At 37.7% G+C, this 20,168-nt stretch overlaps 1 protein-coding gene and 1 pseudogene across 2 annotated transcripts; one reads left to right on the forward strand and one right to left on the reverse strand.

Annotated features, from left to right (window-relative positions):
* The first annotated feature begins 10,248 nt into the window (after nt 1–10,248).
* LOC107782883 (cell division cycle 20.2, cofactor of APC complex-like) lies at nt 10,249–12,851 on the forward strand (annotated as a pseudogene). Its single transcript, XR_001647341.2, has 5 exons — nt 10,249–10,605; nt 11,129–11,404; nt 11,501–11,770; nt 11,855–12,434; nt 12,560–12,851. The product of XR_001647341.2 is annotated as a cell division cycle 20.2, cofactor of APC complex-like (transcript).
* Nucleotides 12,852–13,948: 1,097 nt separating this feature from the next.
* LOC107782886 (protein VASCULATURE COMPLEXITY AND CONNECTIVITY-like) lies at nt 13,949–19,699 on the reverse strand. Its single transcript, XM_016603824.2, has 3 exons — nt 19,367–19,699; nt 15,718–15,914; nt 13,949–14,607 (listed from the first exon to the last, which is right to left on the reverse strand). Exons 1-3 carry the CDS (start codon nt 19,460–19,462, stop codon nt 14,274–14,276), a joined length of 627 nt encoding a protein of 208 aa, XP_016459310.1. The 5' UTR covers nt 19,463–19,699; the 3' UTR covers nt 13,949–14,273.
* Nucleotides 19,700–20,168: the final 469 nt, after the last annotated feature.

Consider the following 20,168-nt stretch of genomic DNA (forward strand, 5'->3'; position numbering starts at 1 on the left):
TGGGTAAAGAAAGTTTTCTTTGTAAGTCATTATACATATGTTCGTGTTTTGTGTTAGGGCTCGGGCCATCTACATGAGCATGGTTCGTTTTGACCATTTGGCTCTTATAAGTTTTCCTATCGGAACCCTATTTTTATGAAGTAACTTTCTTGCATCGAGCTCGACATGTTTGAGGGGTTGCCGCAATGCCCCCCAATATTCGAGGTTGATTGTAAAGAGGCCTCGGATATTGTTGAATTGTTCTAAGTTAGCACGATCAATGGTTGCCTCATTAAAAACCTTGCCGAAAAACCCATTTGGGATAAAACCGGTCTAAGAAAAAAAGAGTGCAACGCGTGCTTTCAGACCTAAGGCTTCGTATTGAAGGATCCATCTTAGCTCCTGATCGGACTTCTGCAGGGGTTAGTTTTGAAATATAAACGAATATGGGAGGGTCGTACCTTAGCAGTAGTATCGTTTTAGATGCGACGCATTCCAATTGCTTGATAATTGTTTGCCGTTTATAATGTCGAGCTTGTATGATCCCTTTTCGACGTTTTCGAGAACCTGATATGGTCCTTCCCAGTTCGGTCTATGGCTGTCCAACGGGACGTGACAAAATTAACGGGACAGGACGGGACGACATTTAGCCAGGACGATGGCGGGATGGGACGAAACAGGCCGGGACAAATGGGATGAAACGGTAGGCCCATCCCGTCCCGCTAATAAACGGGATGGGACAGGACGGGACGGACGATAGGCCCATCCCTTCCCGCTAACAAACAGGATGGGACGGGACGGGGCGGGTTCGCGGGCCTTAAGTGCCGTTTTTAAAAAAAAATTATTTAAGCATTGAGTTTGGCAACGGATATTCTTTTGACAATGACTAAGTTTTTAAGGTTTGCAACATCTAGTTTTTTGACTTATTTAATAAACTTAAAAATTAAACGAAAATTAGGAAACTAAGTAAAGAATTATAAAATATTAAAACAAAAGACTTGTAATAAAAATATTCTAGCAATTATAAATATATAATAGAGTTATAATTTATTTAATATAATTTCAATCAATTAAGTAACTAAGTAAGAGTGTAAGACAATTCATAAAACAAATTCAACGCTTAGAGCCTTTTATTTTATTAATAGAACTTTCAAATCTCACATACAAATATAATTTTTTTGAAGAGCACCTAATCTACGCAGCCACCTTTTAGGAAGGGTTCTGTTTAAACTAGGCCTCTTAATAGCCAATTACAAATTATCATACTAATATTTGTAAGCTCCTATATAACTTCGTTGTAACTTATCTATAATTTCTCTCGGACATTGTTCTGGAATTGGCAATGTTGATTGATGTTCCATGAGTTCCATGCCGTCATCGCTCCCAGTGCTAAGTATCTCATTGTATTCTTCTTCTTCCCTAGTGGTTAATTTTTCAAAACCAAGATTTCTTCTTTCTGAATTAATCCAATCTCTGAATAATACGGAAATCTCTAGGCTGTCCTCCGCTAATGAATGTCTATGATCTCCGATTTGAAATCTTGCCGCGCTAAAAGCACTCTCCGATGCTACTGATGATGCTTGAATAGCAAGGATATCTCGGGTCATTATGGAAAGTGTTGGAAAAGCCTTGCCACGCTCCCTCCACCATGCCAAAAGTTGTTCGTTGCCTTCTTCGTCTTTAATACTTTTCAATCCTTGATTAAGATAAGAATCAAGTTCATCATCAATAGAGGAATCAAAACCTGTTATATCATCCATATCTTCCCATAGAACTTCTACTCTAGACTTAGAAGTAGAAGGAGCAGTTTCACCACTTGTTGTTTTCATAGATTTATATTTATCAAACATTGATCTAACATAAGAATATATGTTAGCCTGGCATTCTTCGAGAGATGGTTTTTTATTTTCTTGAATTGCTAAATTCTTATAAATTTTACGAACAAGTCCCTTTGCACCTCTTAATTTTAAAGATGGGTTAAATATAGTAGAAATTAAATAAACTTGGGGAATAGAAAAAAAATACTTTTTAAATTTTGTAATCATTTCATTAATGGACGGTGCATAAGTTGGATTAGTTTTATACTTACCAAATACAACAGAAATTCCACAAATATACCATAATATTTGTGTAATAGTAGGATAATATATACCAGAAAATTATTTTGTAGCATAATAAAAATTTTCTAAAAATTTAGTAAGCTCTTTGATCTGATCCCAATCAGAATTAACAATTTGATCAGCGGGGATACCATTATGCATATTAAATACCTTTTGTATAGGCACCCGATAATCATAAGCAACTTTAAGCATTTCATAAGTAGAATTCCACCTAGTACAAACATCTTTTGGAACTTTTCTATATGGAAGGTTAGCACTAGCACATTGTTGAGCAAATTCATGAATTCTACTCGCTTTATTAGCACGAAAAATATAGCCGCAAGCATGTTGTACTTTACTACAAGTATCAGAAAATAAATTAATACCATCTTTTACAACCAAGTTAAAAATATGGCATGCACATCTAACATGAAAAATTACCAGATTAATTGGACAAAGTCTAGTTCTTAAGCTAGTTGCTGCAGTTGTGTTAGCAGAAGCATTATCTAAGGTGATAGTTAAAACTTTATCAATGAGTCCATAAAAATCAAGTATTTGTAGAACACTAGTTGCAATATATGCTCCAGTGTGTTTTGAATCAACAAATTTATAACCAATAATACGTTTTTGCATGTTCAAGTGATGATCAACCCAATGACATGTAACAGTAAAATAATCACAACTATTAGGACTACGATCTATATCAGATGTGATAGACACTTTACAATCTAAGTGAAAAATACACAACGAATATACTGAAGATATTCGGTTTGAAATTTAAAAATATCATTTCTAACTGTAGTCTTAGGAAAACCTTGAAAAGCAGGATTATAAGTTTCTTGTATATAATGCACAAAAGCAGGGTGAGAAGAAAAAGTAAAAGGTAAGCCACAGACACCCACCATTTTTGCTAAGTTCTCACGATCTCTATCTTTGTTATAGGGGCGTAAAATAGTACCAGAAGCAAGGTCAAGCTGTTGTTGTAAAAAATTAGAACCTCCGCTAGATCCACTTGGAGTGCTAGTACCGTTGCTAGGATCCGGTATTTGTCCGGCTTCTATTTTAGCTTGTATCCATAAAGCTTTGTGGTACCTACCTAAGTGCCTAGATAAACCCCCCGTCCCACCACTTTTGGTGTGCGCAAATCGTTGCTTACATATTTCACATGTAGCACATTGATTGACTTTATCATGTTTAAAAAATTTCCATACAAGTGATGTTTTGGAACGTTCACCCTTAGGCTTACCCCTTACAGGAGGTACAGGGGGTAAAGCTCCAGACTGAGATTGACTCTGAGTTGGAGCTTGTGTTGCGGGACTAGTGGGTGTTTCATCTAATTCTTCTTCCTCATTTTCTTCGTCCTTAATAAAAATATCGTTGCCAAATTGTCTTTGTAAAGTTTCATGATCTAGTTGTTCTTCGAAATTAATATTATAACATGCGGGGGGTTGGAAAAATGAAGTTTCATCAACATGAGTCATTTCATCTATATGTTTTCTAATTATAGGAGAAGGGCTAGGATTAGGACTAGGATTAGGATTACTACTACTTTCACCTTTACTACTTTTTTTACTAGTTTTTTTAAATACGCGAAATACATTTTTAGGTGCCATAATTTAAATACGAAATTAAATTTAAAATTTAACACAAAAATTAAAAACACAAATGAAATACAAAAATTAAGCACTAAAATAATGCGCAAAAAATATATATTAAAATTAGGAGATGGAACGTGTGCACCGTGATTAAATATTGAAACTTGAAGAAATTGCCCAAAATATTGCTCCAAATACTTGAAGAATTAATTTGAAGCTTGAAAGTTGCTCCAAAAATTTGTCCAAATACTTGAAACTTATCACTTAATTGTGAGAAAATTGAGAGAATAATATAGATAGAATATAAGAAATTTGAGAGAGAATGATTTATTTTTGTGGGAAATAATGAAGAAGGATTGGGGTATTTATAGTAGAAAATAGGGCCAAAGTGTAATTTAATAAACTTAGAAATTATATTAAAAGTTTGGGAGGGGGAGGCAAATATGGCCGTTTTTGGCCGTTAGGAATGACTATTTTTGTAATTATAACCGTTGCCCAACGGCTATAATTCAAAAAAAAGGGACGCGGGACGGGACGGGACGGGATGAAATGGGACGGGATAAACGGGACGAAATGGCCATCCCGTCCAATACCGTGTCCCGTTTAACATGGGCCCATCCTGTTTAAAATTAAGCGGGACGGGACGGGACGGGACGCGAGACGGAACGTCCTGTCCCGTTGGACAGCCTTAGTTCGGTCTTAGTTTTCCTTCGTTTGGATTTCGGGTATTGAGGGTGACTTTCCTTAGCACTAAGTCCCCGGGCTTAAAATGGCGGAGCTTGATTCTTCGATTATAGTATCTTTTGATTCGTTGTTTTTGGACGGCCAATTGGACGAGAGCATCTTCTCGTTTTTTGTCCGATAATTCGAGGCTAGTGTTCATAGCCTCGCTATTTGATTCTTCTATTGTGTATCGAAATCTGGCACTGGGTTCGTCGACTTCGACTGGTATCAAGGCTTCAGAGCCATATACTAAGGAGAACGGGGTTGCCCCCGTACTAGATTTTGATGTTGTTCGATATGCCCAAAGGACATTGGGTAGGATTTCTCTCCATTTTCCTTTAGCGTCGTTCAGCCTCTTTTTTAGGTTTTGAATGATAGTTTTGTTTGTTGATTCAGCTTGTCCGTTCCCACTGGGGTGATACGGTGTTGATAATATTCTTCTTATTTTGTGGTCTTCGAAGAATTTCGTCACTTTGCTGCCAACAAATTGTTTCCCATTGTCACACACTATTTCGGCGGATATCCCGAATCGACATACGATATTATCCCAGATAAAGTCTATAACCTCTTTCTCTCTTACTTTCTCGAACGCCTATGCTTCATCCTATTTAGAGAAATAGTTATTCATACACAAAATAAATTTAGCTTTACCTGGGGTCGATGGCAGAGGGCCGACGATATCCATTCCCCATTTAATAAATGGCCATGGGGATATGACTGAATAAAGTTTCTCTCTGGGTTGATGGATCATTGGTGCAAACTTTTGACATTTGTCACATTTTCGAACAAATTCCTTTGCATCTTTGCCCATATCGATCCAATATTACCCTACCCTGATTATTTTTCGGACTAATGAATCGGCACCGGAATGATTCCTACAAGTACCCTCGTGCACTTTACGTAGGATGTAATCGGTATCTCCTGGACCTAAGCATACTGCCAATGGTCCATCGAATGTCCTTCGGTATAGCGTTCCATCCGAAGCCAACGTGAATCGAGCAACTTTGGTTCGTAGAGCCCTTGAATCTTTAGGGTCCGATGGGTACTTTCCATTCTTTAAATATCCAATATACTTATTTCTCCAATCCTAGGTTAAGCTCGTAGAATTTATCTCGGCATGACCTTCTTCGATCACGAATCTCGAGAGTTGAACGACAGTCCCCGAGCTCAACTCACCTTCCTCGACCGATGATCCCAAGTTCGCAAGTGCATCAGCCTCGCTGTTTTGCTCTCGTGGAATATACTGTAAAGTACATTGTTTAAAATAGTGCAAAGTGACATGTAGTTTGTCCAAATACCTTTGCATTCTATCTTCTCGAACTTAGAAGGTTTTGTTTACTTGATTTACTACCAGCAAAGAGTCACACTTGACTTCAATGACTTCTGCTCCCAAGTTTTTAGCTAGCTCGAGACCTGCAATCATGGCCTCATACTCGACCTTGTTGTTAGTCAACCTGGTAGTTTTAATAGATTTCCTAATAGTGTTACCCGTGGGTGGCTTTAAAACTATGCCTAGCCCGGACCCCTTCACGTTCGAAGCCCCGTCTGTAAAAAGGGTCCATACCCTCGATGACGTACCCGATTTCAACAGGAGTTCTTTTTCGACTTGGGGTACGAGGGTTGGCGTGAAATCAGCCACGAAGTCTACTAAAATTTGAGACTTGATGGCCGAACGAAGTTGATATTCGATATCGTACTCACTGAGTTCGATGGCCCATTTGGCCAATCGGCCTGATAGTTCGGGTTTGTGCAAAAAATTACGAAGCGGGTAAGTTGTTAATATGCATATGGGGTAACACTGAAAGTATGGTCTTAACTTTCTAGAGGTGTTTATTAGTGCCAGTGCTAATTTTTCTAGGTGCGGATATCTAGTTTTTGCTTCTCCTAAGGTCCGACTTATATAATAAATGAAAAATTGCGTACCTTGCTCTTCTCGAACTAGGACACCGTTTACTGCAATTTCCGATACTGCCAAGTACAAGCAAAGTTTTTCGTCTGTTTTTGGAGTATGAAGTAGTGGTGGGCTCGATAGATATCGTTTTAGTTCCTCTAATTCATGTTGGCATTTCGGGGTCCAAGCCAAATTGTTCTTCCTTTTGAGTAGAGAGAAAAATTTGTGACTTTGATCTGAAGATCTCGAAATGAATCGGTCTAAAGCTGCAATCAGTCCCGTTCGCCTCTGTACAGCTTTCATGCTGTCCACGATGGTGATGTCTTCAATAGCCTAGATTTTATCGGGGTTAATCTCGATTCCCCGATTTGACACCATGAAGCCGAGGAATTTTCCCGAACCGACCCCGAAAATACATTTTTCGGGGTTGAGCTTCATGTTGTATTTCCTCAAAATCTTGAATGTTTCCTGTAAATGGGTCAAATAGTCCTCTGCGCGCAGGGACTTAACTAGCATGTCATCAATATAAACTTCCATTGATTTACCTATTTGTTCTTCGAATATTTTATTTACTAGGGGTTGGTAAGTAGCCCCTGCATTTTTTAGCCCGAAGGGCATCATATTATAATAATACATTCCATAGTTGGTGACAAATGAAATCTTTTTCTGGTCCTCCGGGTTCATCTGGATTTGATTATACCCGGAATAGGCATCGAGAAAAGTGAGAATCTCATGGCCGGCCGTGGCATCGATTATGCGATCGATGTTGGGCAGCGGAAAGGAGTCTTTGGGGCATGATTTGTTCAAATCCTTATAATCCACACACATTCTAAGTTTGTTCCCTTTTTAGGCACTATAACTATATTGGCTAACCATTCGTGATATTTCACCTCCCGAATGGACCCTATCTTGAGACGACATTGATCGGCCCTTCGGGTTCGAAGCTTGTTTGTACCATCTTCGGAACCCATCTCGAGGTCTTACTTCGATCGATTATCTTTCGAACTCGATCAGACATATGAAGGGCAAAATCTATTTCGACCGTATACACATACCAAGCTAAATCTAGGATGATCAATGCGAAACAAAGGATAGAAAGGGCAAGTCATCTGTTATTGCATTTCAAAAGTCAACAAAATAATAATCAAGAGAATTATGATCCATCAAGTAGGATAAAAACTTAACCCTAGTGGCAGATCCACAGATATAGGAAGATATAGAAAGGTGCTGCATTTTTGAAAGATTTTGACTAAGCATTGATTGGTTTAAACATGTTGTAAGATAGTTTACCCAAAAAAATTTTAATGAATAGTACTTTTTTGAGACATCGATTTGAAAGTTAAATGAAAAACTAAAGTGGCAGCGGAAGCAGCAACAACAACAATAACCCAGTATAATTTTACTAGTTGGATCTGGGGAGGGTAGTGTGCGCAGACCTTACCCCTACCTTGGGGTAGAGAGGCTCATGTTTCCGATAGACCCTCGGCTCCCTCTTGGGTAGAGAGGCTGTTTTCGATATACCCCCGGCTCCCTTCCTCCAAGAACTTCCCACCTAACTCTTGGGTGACTCGAACTCACAACCTCTTGATTGGAAGTGGATGGTGCTCACAGTTGATGCGAGGTTATGATGAGAAGCGCCAGTGACCACTTGCGTGCTATTGAGACGTGCACAAACTTCATATTTCATTTCTAAAAGTACTGTAATGTTGTGCACATCCCATCAACTAAAACTAATCCCGACTCAAACTCAAAGTAATAAGTTTATCACATACCTTCGATTTTCAACACGTAGCCTGAAGGTTAAGAATTGGTTCAAACTTCAAACTCATGAGGTCCTTTATATATGTTATTGGAAGGTTGTTGTGCAAAACGTGTTATTGAATAACTTATCCAATACAACTGGTCACATAAGGCAAAAGGAAGATGGTTCTTTTGCCTGCTGAGGAGACCCTAAAAGGGATTCATCCTATTTTTTGACTCTCAAGAAAACAGAAAAGCACATACTACAGAGACCATAGAAACCCATAATAATATTCTTTACCAATATGGAAAAACAGAAAAGTGAGGATAAAGACCATGCCTTAGACAACCTGCTATAAAATTCATATATTCCCTTTGCATATTGCATGACCTATTTAAATAAAATATAATTTACTATATTACTACCAAGGAACTTATCAAAGAGTTTATATCTGGTAAGGATTGCATATGCAGCATAACAATCATAATTCAGTTAGTTTAGAGGAAATAAAGGGGAGGAGTCTATCCTAAAATATCAGCATGAACTAAGAGAAGGGGAGAAAAGATTCATACATCTTTACCATCTAACAACATTGAAGAGCGCGCTTCTCTAGTTTGTGCTACCTCTAGTGTTAGTGCTGATAATTACCAAGTGACCGAACAACTGCCCGTACACTATCCAAACAAAGAACACTTTCAATAGTGTAAAGTAAAGTTAAAATACTCAATTTTTAACTATATTGAATGATTATATAGTTAAAATAAAAAGTAAAGTAAGGTAAAAACACTCCAAATATCCAATAGAGTGTAGTGTCTAGAGTAATTTGCTAAAAGATTTGATGCCCCCATCACCTGATTAAATGGTTGTCTTATTGCTGTAGCAACGAGCAAAAGACCCACAAGTTAAAGTAATGTAGAGGTAAATAAATAACGCCGATCTCACTAAAACTAGCGTATAATATATTTGACAAATTGCTCTTTCATTTTATGAGCAATCAAATATTGAAACACGTTGACGAATCTCATTCTAAAATAAAAATAAAGATGAAAAAAACTCAAAGTATAATAAGGCACATCTACGGAACATATCAATATCAATTGACGATTAGATGATCAACTTGAACTCATATTTATTAGCAATAAGTATAAGTATTAAAAATAATAGTAGGAGTTAAGATTAGTTTCTCTGCACTGTGAAATTTTATCTTCATTTCTATTTGTGTAAATTTCCACAGTGGAACTTCCAGATCGTAAGTTGGAATGCATTGTGGCACTTTTAAAAGTGTCTTTTGTTATTATTTGTGCACCCTTTACTACTCACATTATTAACCCAACGGCCAACACCATAAAATGGCATTGAAGTACACGATAAGTAAATACCATCTATTACTGCCAGAGGCGGAGCCAAGATTTGGACCTTATGGGTTCGGGATTGTAATCCTTTCAAGTTACTGGGTTCTAAATTAATAAGTTTTACATATCCAATAAATTTCTTAAGACAAATACATTGTTTGAACAAACACTACTGGATTCGGTCGAACCCGCATTCGATACTCTGCCTCCGCCCCTGATTACTGCAACCAATAAATTATACGTCCAACACAAGAATATTTATAATCTTAGCTTGGGAAATCCTATGATAGATTGGCCACACAAGTGTATGTTACAACCCGACCTAATAGTGACATTGTTCGCTTTGAGCTTAGGCCCCTACGATTTTAAAACGTGTCATTAGGATTTAAGGTTTATTTACTTATATGCCCAACATATCTCCCGTATTTTGTCGATGTGGAATTCGAAGTTTGCCCTGCCATCGTTCAAGGTTACGCGGAATGACTTTAATACCATATGTAGCAACTCAGTCCACTATTGACATTGTCTGCGTTGGCCTTGGGTGTCGCAATGTGATTAATTATTAAACATAGATTCAAGAGGAGGGTGCATTACACTATTAGAGGGCAGAAAGAAAAACTAGATGTCATTACCCAAAGTGCCCCTAAGATTATATGAAAAGTACTATTTCTGTTGATAGGCAATTTAGTCCAAACAAAAATTACAACGGCTATCTTCTGGGACATAGCCGTTGGAAGGGGTTTTTACACTGGTTATGCAAACCCTAGATTAATCCTTGTGGTGCCGACAAGAACAAAGTATTTTTCAATAGAAAAAACAAATCCAATACGCACATATATATACCCATTAATCAACTGAAGAGAGACTCATCAATCAACTCTCTCTCTCTCTCTCTCTAAGTTTCTCAAGCAACCAGCAAGCGATCTCATTCTCTTCAATTCTATTATATAATATAGTCTGCTTTATTATTGTATAATAATTTTTTTATTTGAATTTGTTAGTGTATAACCTGATTTTAGTTTTGCAGGCTTTGTCAATCAAGTTTTCTGATTCACAACGCAACACAAGATTATCACAGCTTCTGTCTTTCTTAGTTTTGTTTTTGTCTTTGTATTTTTGTGCTAACGAAATGGATGCAGGATCATACTCAGCCTCATCAAATAAGAAACAATCACGTTGCCCTCTACAGGAACAACTTCTTCAACGTAGAAATTCTCGTGAAAATGTATGTCTACTCACCTCTAACCATTCTTTCTAATAGTTATTAATTAATTGTTCCGATTTGTGTAATTAGATGGGTATGTCAAGAATTCAACTTTCTAGTAAAAGGGAAATCTTTTAAAATAGAGGAGATGGGTTTTCATTTTACTTTGCCATTTTTCCTTTTAATCTGACAGACCCAGGGGCGGATGTAGGCTTTAAGATATGTGTTCCTCAAAATCTAGTAGCTTTGGCCTAACTCCTGTATATGTGTTAGGTAGGAAATCCACCAAAAATGTACAAAATATTCAATTCAAAACAAGTTACTAGCACTTAAGATCACTGTCCTAGAATCCATAAAATTCAAGTCCCCGATCCCCCTTTGGATAGACCATTCGAGCATTGTTTAGCTTGATTGATTGTGCCCTCTTTCTTTTGGGGGGTGGGGTAGGGTGGGGTTGAAAGTCACAAGCTCTTTTTTTTTTCATTTCTTTTAGATGAAAACATGAATATCTCACCAAATGCTTTTTTCTTGTTTTGTGTAACAGTTGGATAGGTTTATTCCAAATCGATCAGCGATGGATTTCGACTATGCACATTACATGCTGACAGAGGCCGGAAAGAAAGGTAAGGAAAACCCAGCTGTCAGCTCTCCCTCCAGAGAGGCATACAGGAAGCAGCTTGCAGAAACCTTCAATATGAACAGGTCTCGCATTCTGGCGTTCAAGAACAAACCACCCACTCCTGTTGAGGCAATTCCTAATGAGTATGCCTCCTCTGTTCAACAATCCAAATCTGCAAAACCCCGTCGACACATTCCTCAGGTTGGAAACATAATCTGCACCAAAGATAACATTTTTTCCTGTTTACTTCTTGTATGACAAGTTTTTAAAGGTTTCTTTCAATTTTCTTATATGCAGACCTGTGAGAAGACATTGGATGCTCCAGATATTATGGATGATTACTATTTGAATTTGTTAGACTGGGGCAGCAGCAATGTTCTTTCTATTGCTCTTGGCAGCACTGTATATCTGTGGGATGCATCCGATGGTGCTACTTCAGAGCTGGTCACTGTTGATGAGGAAAATGGCCCTGTTACGAGTATTAAATGGGCTCCTGATGGTCGACATATTGCTGTTGGTCTTAACAATTCTGAAGTTCAGCTTTGGGATACTACAGCAAATCGACTCGTATGTTCCTTTAAATCTTGTGTTTTTACTGTTTATACCTAATATTCTTGATGTTGATATTTATGCTTTCATTTGTTGGTACAGTTGAGAACTTTGAAAGGTGGTCACCGATCCCGAGTTGGTGCTCTAGATTGGAACAATCACATTTTGACAACAGGTGGAATGGATGGTCAAATCATAAACAATGATGTGAGAATAAGATCACCTATTGTTGACACTTACCAAGGCCATGATCAAGAAGTCTGTGGTCTAAAATGGTCAGCTTCAGGCCAGCAATTAGCTAGCGGCGGAAATGACAACTGTCTCCACATATGGGACAGATCAATGGCTTCTTCAAACTCTACAACGCAGTGGCTTCACAGGCTTGAAGATCATACAGCTGCTGTTAAAGCCTTAGCTTGGTGTCCTTTTCAGGGTAACTTATTAGCATCGGGTGGTGGTGGAAGTGACAGGTGTATTAAGTTCTGGAACACACACTGGTGCTTGCTTGAATTCTGTTGATACAGGATCGCAGGTTTGTTCCCTTATATGGAACAAGAACGAACGAGAGCTGCTAAGTTCTCATGGTTTCACTCAGAATCAGCTCACTCTTTGGAAATACCCTTCTATGGTAAAGGTAGCTGAGCTTACTGGTCACACCTCAAGAGTACTTTTCATGGCTCAGGTAAATTCTCATGATCTTTTTGTACACATTTTTTGTGCAGTCAGTGGCCTCACCTTGAAAGGAAAAGGCTAAAAAAAAGAGCTGTTTTACAAAGGTATTTATTTTCTTGTTTATCGGTTTTGCAGAGTCCAGATGGCTGCACAGTTGCATCTGCAGCTGGAGATGAAACTCTCAGATTTTGGAATGTATTTGGGACTCCTGAAGTTGCAAAACCTGCACCAAAGGCAAACCCTGCCGAACCATTTGCTCACCAAAGGCAAACCATGATTCGCTGAATGACAATGGAACAACATTATACATGCCTGGTGATTTCTGTAGAGTCTTGTCAATACAAATACTGGAGCAAAGACTGCTGACTGAAGAAGACAACTGTGAATTCATTTCTAACTTTACTATCTGTATTAGATCTTAGACCAGATCAACTGCTGTATGTAGAACATATTTTTATTTTATTTTTTATTTATGATCATCAAGATCATTTGTCTGCGACAAGTTGGACCTGGTCACTTGTAGTGACAAAGGGCCTGTCCAGAAATATTACTTTCAATCCCCCCTTGTACTACCGGATGATGATTCAGTATCTATGATCATGATGATCATAACAAACATGAGTATCTCTCAATATAAAAACATGATGATCTCTCAATATTCAGTATCTCTCAATATAAAAACATGATGATCTCTCAATATTCAGTATCTCTCAATATAAAAACATGATGATCTCTCAATATTCAGTATCTCTCAATATAAAAACATGATGATCAATCCCCCCTTGTACTACCGAATCTATTGGAGGTTTGTTATCCTAAATACAATTCAGCTGAATCTTTATCATAAGTGTATATTACTGAAACTTCGAGTTACTCAGTTTTTGATCATATTTTTGGTTGAGTAACTAGCTTACCAAAATTTCCTCCCATCTGATCAAATGAGCAAGTATCCTCCAAACTTTCATTTACAGGTCCCCATCGCTTTTCTTATGTATCTTTCCACACTTTGGCCTTATTTAGCATTTGGCTTTTAGTCCAAAAGATATTGGAGAATTGATTCGCTGTACTAACAAACGAAAGGAAAATTGCAGGTAAAAGCGATCTGTATGAATCTCTCTCAGAAGCAAATACTCCTTCATATTCTAATTTTCTGCCAGAGTAGGGTGAAAATCCACTATAGGTTGAATTTACAACAGAAGGAAAGCCAAATTGATTTGTCAATGCATGCATGCTTGGTTCATTCATTGACTCCTTCATATTCTAATTTTCTGCCAGAGTAGGAAAGCCAAATTAATATACACAAATGAATGCATGCTTGGTTCATTCATGGGGCTGTTGCTGTTCCCAAGTCAAGCTTTATAGCCACCAACTTACCATTCTTTTAATCTATATGTTCTAAGAATAATATTTGCATCCAGCATATCCCTAATAATAGTATTTCAAATTCCCTAATAATTCATTTCTCGAGTCTAAATTTTGCTTGCCAAGCTTCATTTCCATGGCTTCAAGGACAGGATAAGCTACTTTATCCAGGAAACTGATTCTGAAGTTCAAGTAGGTGAAGATATTGGTGACAGCATTACTAATTATAGTACAAGGAACTACAAACTTCATAGGAGTATGTTGCATTGTTGGATTACATACACACAGCAACTCCAGATACATGTTGTAATGCTACAAATTTCCGACAAAACTAAGCTATCACTCACTACCTTTGGAGTTCAAAAAAAGCAAATGAAAAAACAAAAAAATTGTATGATATAGCTCACAAAGGGGAGCAAATGGTTCACATACAGAAGACGATTCTTCACACCTCCAGTCCTTGTGTTTATACAAGATCTACGGACAATCACGTAGATATGCGTCTCATGTAAGTATCTTCATGCACAAAAACTGGTTCCTGACTGGTCTGTGGAGGAATTTGTGGGTGTCCCATTGCAATGCCACCTTGACTTGGTACTGGTGGATGCCATGGATCGTTGATGTTTTTTGCAGATACCAAGGAAATATAATAGATGATTCCAAGAGCAACACTGGCAAGGGACAAGACAGCAGCTCCAGCAAATACTCCAGGCTTTACAACATAGCAATAGTAGTTGCCAAAGTACAGGCTCTCTTCACCATGCTGTTCATTCAGTGCTGCACCCGTTAGCAATAACATAAACGCTATGACGAATGTAAACCTGCATAAGCGGCAAGTTTTGGAGACCTTTATTAAGGCTTCTTCAGATGGTATGTAAGATCAAATTGGTCCACTGACTCCACCAGAGAAATAACTTTTGATAGTATATTCCAATGCATATGACCAAGATAAATGCAATATTAGAGAAAGAACTGTTGGTTTGAGGGCAACGATATCTCAAGGTCCAGCCACAATTTAAGGTTCAATGGCTTCAGCTAGACCACATTTCTGGACTCGCAACAAGATATCTTGCGACCTAATAGGACTGCATTCCCAGAAGTTAAAGAGTTTGAGGATGAAAAAAAAAGGAAAAGAAGAAGATAAGAAAATAGGCTCCTGCACACTCCCCTTGCACGTAACCACCTTAACCCTGTGCATTGGAACTTGTATCTATAGGACCAGCAAGGTACCATTGGTTGGTGAAGTAATAAGAACAATATGGTATATTTTTAATCGGATTAATTACTGTCCTTTAAAAGAGGAGAAAAAGGCCAACAGTGTTAAATACTATATATCCACAAGCCACAACAAATGCTAAAATCTGATACTTTCCAAGAATTACTGGAAAAGTTTGTACATGCAGTTGTTACAAGCACATGAGCCAGCATTACAGATGTAAGGCAAGCTTTTGGCTTCAACAATGTTGATAGATATCTTATCATACTTCTATATATAAGACAGAGGTCGAGATTTGAACATCCTAAAGTAAATATCAGAAAAATTTAAAATAGTGATCGGTTTAAATTAATAGTGATGTCAAATGGCTTTTTCCTTTCTCAAAAATTACAATTAAAATGGTGATGTGAAATGGACAACATTGCAGAGTAAGCTTGTCAAATTCTGAATGTGGGAATAACGAAGGTCTCTTTTGCCTTTGACTGCAGATATATAAGGTCTCTCTTCCCAACACAAAAAAGGCAGGAATTCCATAGAAACTACAGGACAACAATTATCTGTTATTCGGGTCAGCCTCCATTTGATCCACTACAATAATCAACGACTGAACTTGAATTTAATTAACAGTAAGCCAAATTACAATGATATGAAGAAACAAATAAATACCTTTTGATCTAAATGTATTGCAATTTGCAACAATGACTATTGAACTTACCAGGATACAACAAAACATAGTAGTGCTAGTGACCGATTAGATCCTGATAGATATTGACGGCAACAGACACATCCACTTGCTACATTGACAATTATTTGAGCAACCATAAGAGCCACAGCAGCAGCCAATCCAAGGCCCAGTGCAGGACTCCTTGGATATACACATTCTGAAGGAGAGGGAAACTGGACCTGAGAACCCTGAAGAATAATTGAATAGTACTATGAATTAGTCATGCCGACTCTCTATGAAAGCAAGGATAACGTAAACTCTCTTTACCCCTATATTCTAAGGACTCATAATTCCCAACAGCAAACATGAAATGAAAGTAACTTAAATCCTGTGACAATCCTTAGCGAACGAAATTCAGCATGCAACCAAACAACCATAAAAGATCTGTTTTCTTAGTCCATTTGCGCATTCTCCGTCTACCAATCCCACCTGTAAATCTCCTCCAAATCTCCAATGTATTTATGAATGGTAGCAGGGCAATGGGTGATATGATCTGAAAGCCAATATAAGTAAACAATCTCCTCCACTCTCCACTGTTATGTGCCAATTGTCCCACATGATCAAAAAGAGAAATATTAATGGATTTATAGGCCAATATCTCCCTTTCTCTTTATAATAGTCATGGAAGGTCTGAATAACATGGTTAAAACAGCAAAAAGCAATGGGTGGATCAAAGGGTTTGAGATAGCTAGAGGTGGAAACAATAGCCTGGAGATCACACACCTTCAATATGCTGATGACACATTTATTTTCTGTGACGCAGAAAAGGAGCAGCTGAGGTTTCTAAGAGTTATTCTAGTACTGTTTGAAGGGATTTCAGGACTTCATGTTAATTGGAAAAAGAGCCATCTTTACCCAATAAATGAAGTACCTGATATGGAACAATTGGCACTAATCTTGGGAGGTGAAGTAGAAACTCTATCTACTGTCTATCTTGGCATGCCTTTGGGTGCCAAATCTAAATCCAAAGAGATATGGAACAATGTTATTGAAAAGTGTGAAAAGAAGTAGTCCAGATGGAAATCCTAGTACCTATCAATGGGAGGAAGACTCACCCTCGTCAACTCACTTTTAGATGCACTCCCAACATATATGATGTCACTCTTCCCTATTCCTGCAGGAGTCATACAGAGATTGGACAAACTAAGGAGAACCTTTTTGTGGCAAGGGAACATAGAAAAAAGGGTTTAGTCAAGTGGAAATCTCTTATAGTTGGCAAAGCTCATGGTGGACTAGGCATCAGGAATTTGAAGGATCATAACAAGGCTCTCAAGATAAAATGGCTATGGGGGTATTCTCAAGAACCCCAAACCTTAAAGCCAAATATGGTGAGGATGACAAGTGGATAACAAGGGAAGTAAATACAGCATATGGAGTTAGCTTATGGAGATCCATCGGGTCACTCTGGCCTATTCTAAAGAACAACTCATCCATTAAAGTGCAAGATGGCAATAAAACCTCCTTCTGGAAAGATAACTGGTTGGGAAATGGATGTTTAAAGGACCTCTACCCTGATATTTATGTTATGTCACAACACCAACACAACACAGTAGCTGAAATGTGGTCCCCCAAGGATGGACACTTGTTTTTAGAAGAAGTTTGAATGATTGGGAGGTGGCCAGAATGACTGACTTCATCAAACATCTGGAAAGATTCATAGGTTTACAGAGTGGGGTGGACACAATAAGGTGGAAGGGACATAACAATGGTATCTATAAGGTGAATGCAGCATACAAAATCCTGAATCAAGCTAACCGGCAGATTAACAACTGGCCTTGGAAGCATATATCGAAAATCAAGATTCCCTATAAGGTAGCATGTTTATCTTGGTTACTAGCAAAGGAGGTTGTTCTAACACAAGACAATCTTATAAAGAGAGGGATTCAATTGTGCTCAAGATGTCACTTATGTGGAGAAGATGTTGAGACAGTTAGCCATCTATTTTTACATTGCAAGATAACTGACAAGTTATGGAAGATCTTTATCAATCTCAGGGGCATAGCTTGGACAATGCCTAGTAAGATTACTGAAGTTCAGTTGGGATGAAGCTAGAACTGGAGTAAGAGACAGAGATAGATGGAGAACTATCCCAGCATGTATTTGATGGACAATCTGGAAAGAAAGGAATTCCAGATGTTTTGAGGATAGAAGAAACTCTGTGCAGAAGATCAAGCTTAATTGTGTTTTGCTTTTTGCTTTTGGTGTAAACAGATCTACGCAGAAGATATTGTTTCAATCCTAGATGTCCTAGAATCTTGTTAGGCCTGAGGATCAAGTTCTTTTCTTTTGGCTACTCACTTGTAAATATGGTTTCAGTACAACCTATGTACTGATTTTATTATAATATACAATATGTTACCATCTCAAAAAAAAAAATGGATTTATAGGCCAAATGGGCTCTCCCACCTAATAGATTAGCCTTTTGGGTTGGGTGCTCCTGTTTGATCTATAACATCCCCTAAAATTCTTAAAATTCTTATAACCTCACCCATAGGCCTGTTGTACGGGATGGGGGAGAAAGTCAGCAGGTTGTTACTCATGGAAGAGAGTGACGCCCAAGGTGCAATTTATGCCCAGGTTTGAACATTCAAACCATGCAAATTCAGCTGAATATAACTGAGCCCAAAGAGTTTTGCAAAGACGAGCAAGTTTGATCGTAAGAATCCAGGCTTTAACAGTTGCACTAGAAATGATGTGGGTTTCCTTAAATTGGCAATCACATGAACGCTAAGTTCTACTAGGAACGAACATCGCAAGAGCAGAATGGAGTTTCAGCTCAAATTTGACCGCACCTAATTTCCCTAAAAAAAAATTGAAATTTTAATTTCGTGGGAGCAGCTCGGGGTGTATCTTTACAGCTGGTAAACAGAGGACCAGCAAGAGAACACTTGAGCATAATGGAGTTTCAGCTCAAAGTTGACCGCACCTAATTTCCCTAAAAAAAATTGAAACTTTAATTTCGTGGGAGCAGCTCGGGATGTATCTTTACAGCTGGTAAACAGAGGACCAGCAAGAGAACACTTGAGCATAATGGAGTTTCAGCTCAAAGTTGACCGCACCTAATTTCCCTAAAAAAAAATTGAAACTTTAATTTCGTGGGAGCAGCTCGGGATGCTATCTTTACAGCTGGTAAACAGAGGACCAGCAAGAGAACATATGGAAGCTGGTGTTAATTGTCCATAACAAATGGAGAGGAAGTAAGTACACCAACCATTACTCCATTTTTCCACCACCAACAAAATGTAGAATGTGCTGCTAAACTCATTTAGATTAACTAGGAACATCAAACCACAATAGTAAAGCAGCTGCTATTTATTAAAGTTCCCTTTGTGGCGAAGATCCAATAACAAAGAGAAGGGCAGAAAATGTTATTTAACCCTTCATTTATTAGGATTCTTTGTTTTAGACTATAACATTGGACTGATTTTTGTATTAAAAGAATAACACGATGAAACCATTTGCATAAACAGGTCATTTGTAACAAAGATTTGAACTTTATTAGAGAGCAGAGTATACCCTTAACTATTTTCCAGATTAAACCATTTCAGAGGATAGAGTCCAAACTGAGCACCAAGCTAATCAGATGATAGCAAAAAGGAAGGGAAAAAAAGCTCGATATGAAACAAAAATAAAAAATTACCTTAATTCTAGTGGCCTCAGCAGCAAAACCAGTAACAGCAGAAAGCAACCCTAGAAATCCCACAACAGCACAAATTACTAACACCTTCCTTTCCATGGCCTCTTTCTTTCTTGTTTATCTACGCCTAAAGAAAATCACAGAAACTGTCGGTGACTCGCACAAGAAATACTCTCTTTGACTGTAACTAGAATGGAAAAAAAGAAGAAGCAAGAAATAGTTTAATTTCTGGAAGCAGAAGAAAGGGGGAAAAGTGTAGTGAAGTAGAGACCAAGTAATGTAAAGCTTGTGAGTTGGGCGAAAGTTTGTCACACAGTGGAGATATAGGAGAAGGTTATGGAAATTAATAAATGTCAGTACTCTTTTTTAAGACAAAAGTACTGACAATACGATAAAGGATTGGCAAATCAAACAGTACTTTCTCAAGATGATAAACTAACAGCTGCTGCCTACTTGTAAATTCAAAATAGTAAAACATTTTAAAATTACTATGTCTTATTCACAAACGAAATCAAAATCAATTAATAGGTTTACATAAATTAAAAGAAGGATATTGTGATGAAATATAAATTCTCACTAATTTATTTTTTAAAATTTTTATAAAAATATTGTCAGTGCGCCTTCTTTAAAGTAGTGCAACAAATTTGTGAGATAGAGCATCACACAAAAGAAAAAAATTCTACAGGAAATAGACTGTTTAAAATATAAAACTTCATAAGTGTTAAGGCAACTCCCAATTCCGTTTGGTACGATTTATGGTGGATAAATAAAAATAATTATTGGATAAAAATTTAGTACTACATTA

Source organism: Nicotiana tabacum, chromosome 4 (assembly GCF_000715075.1).
Source record: "Nicotiana tabacum cultivar K326 chromosome 4, ASM71507v2, whole genome shotgun sequence".
Classification (NCBI taxonomy): Eukaryota; Viridiplantae; Streptophyta; class Magnoliopsida; order Solanales; family Solanaceae; genus Nicotiana; species Nicotiana tabacum.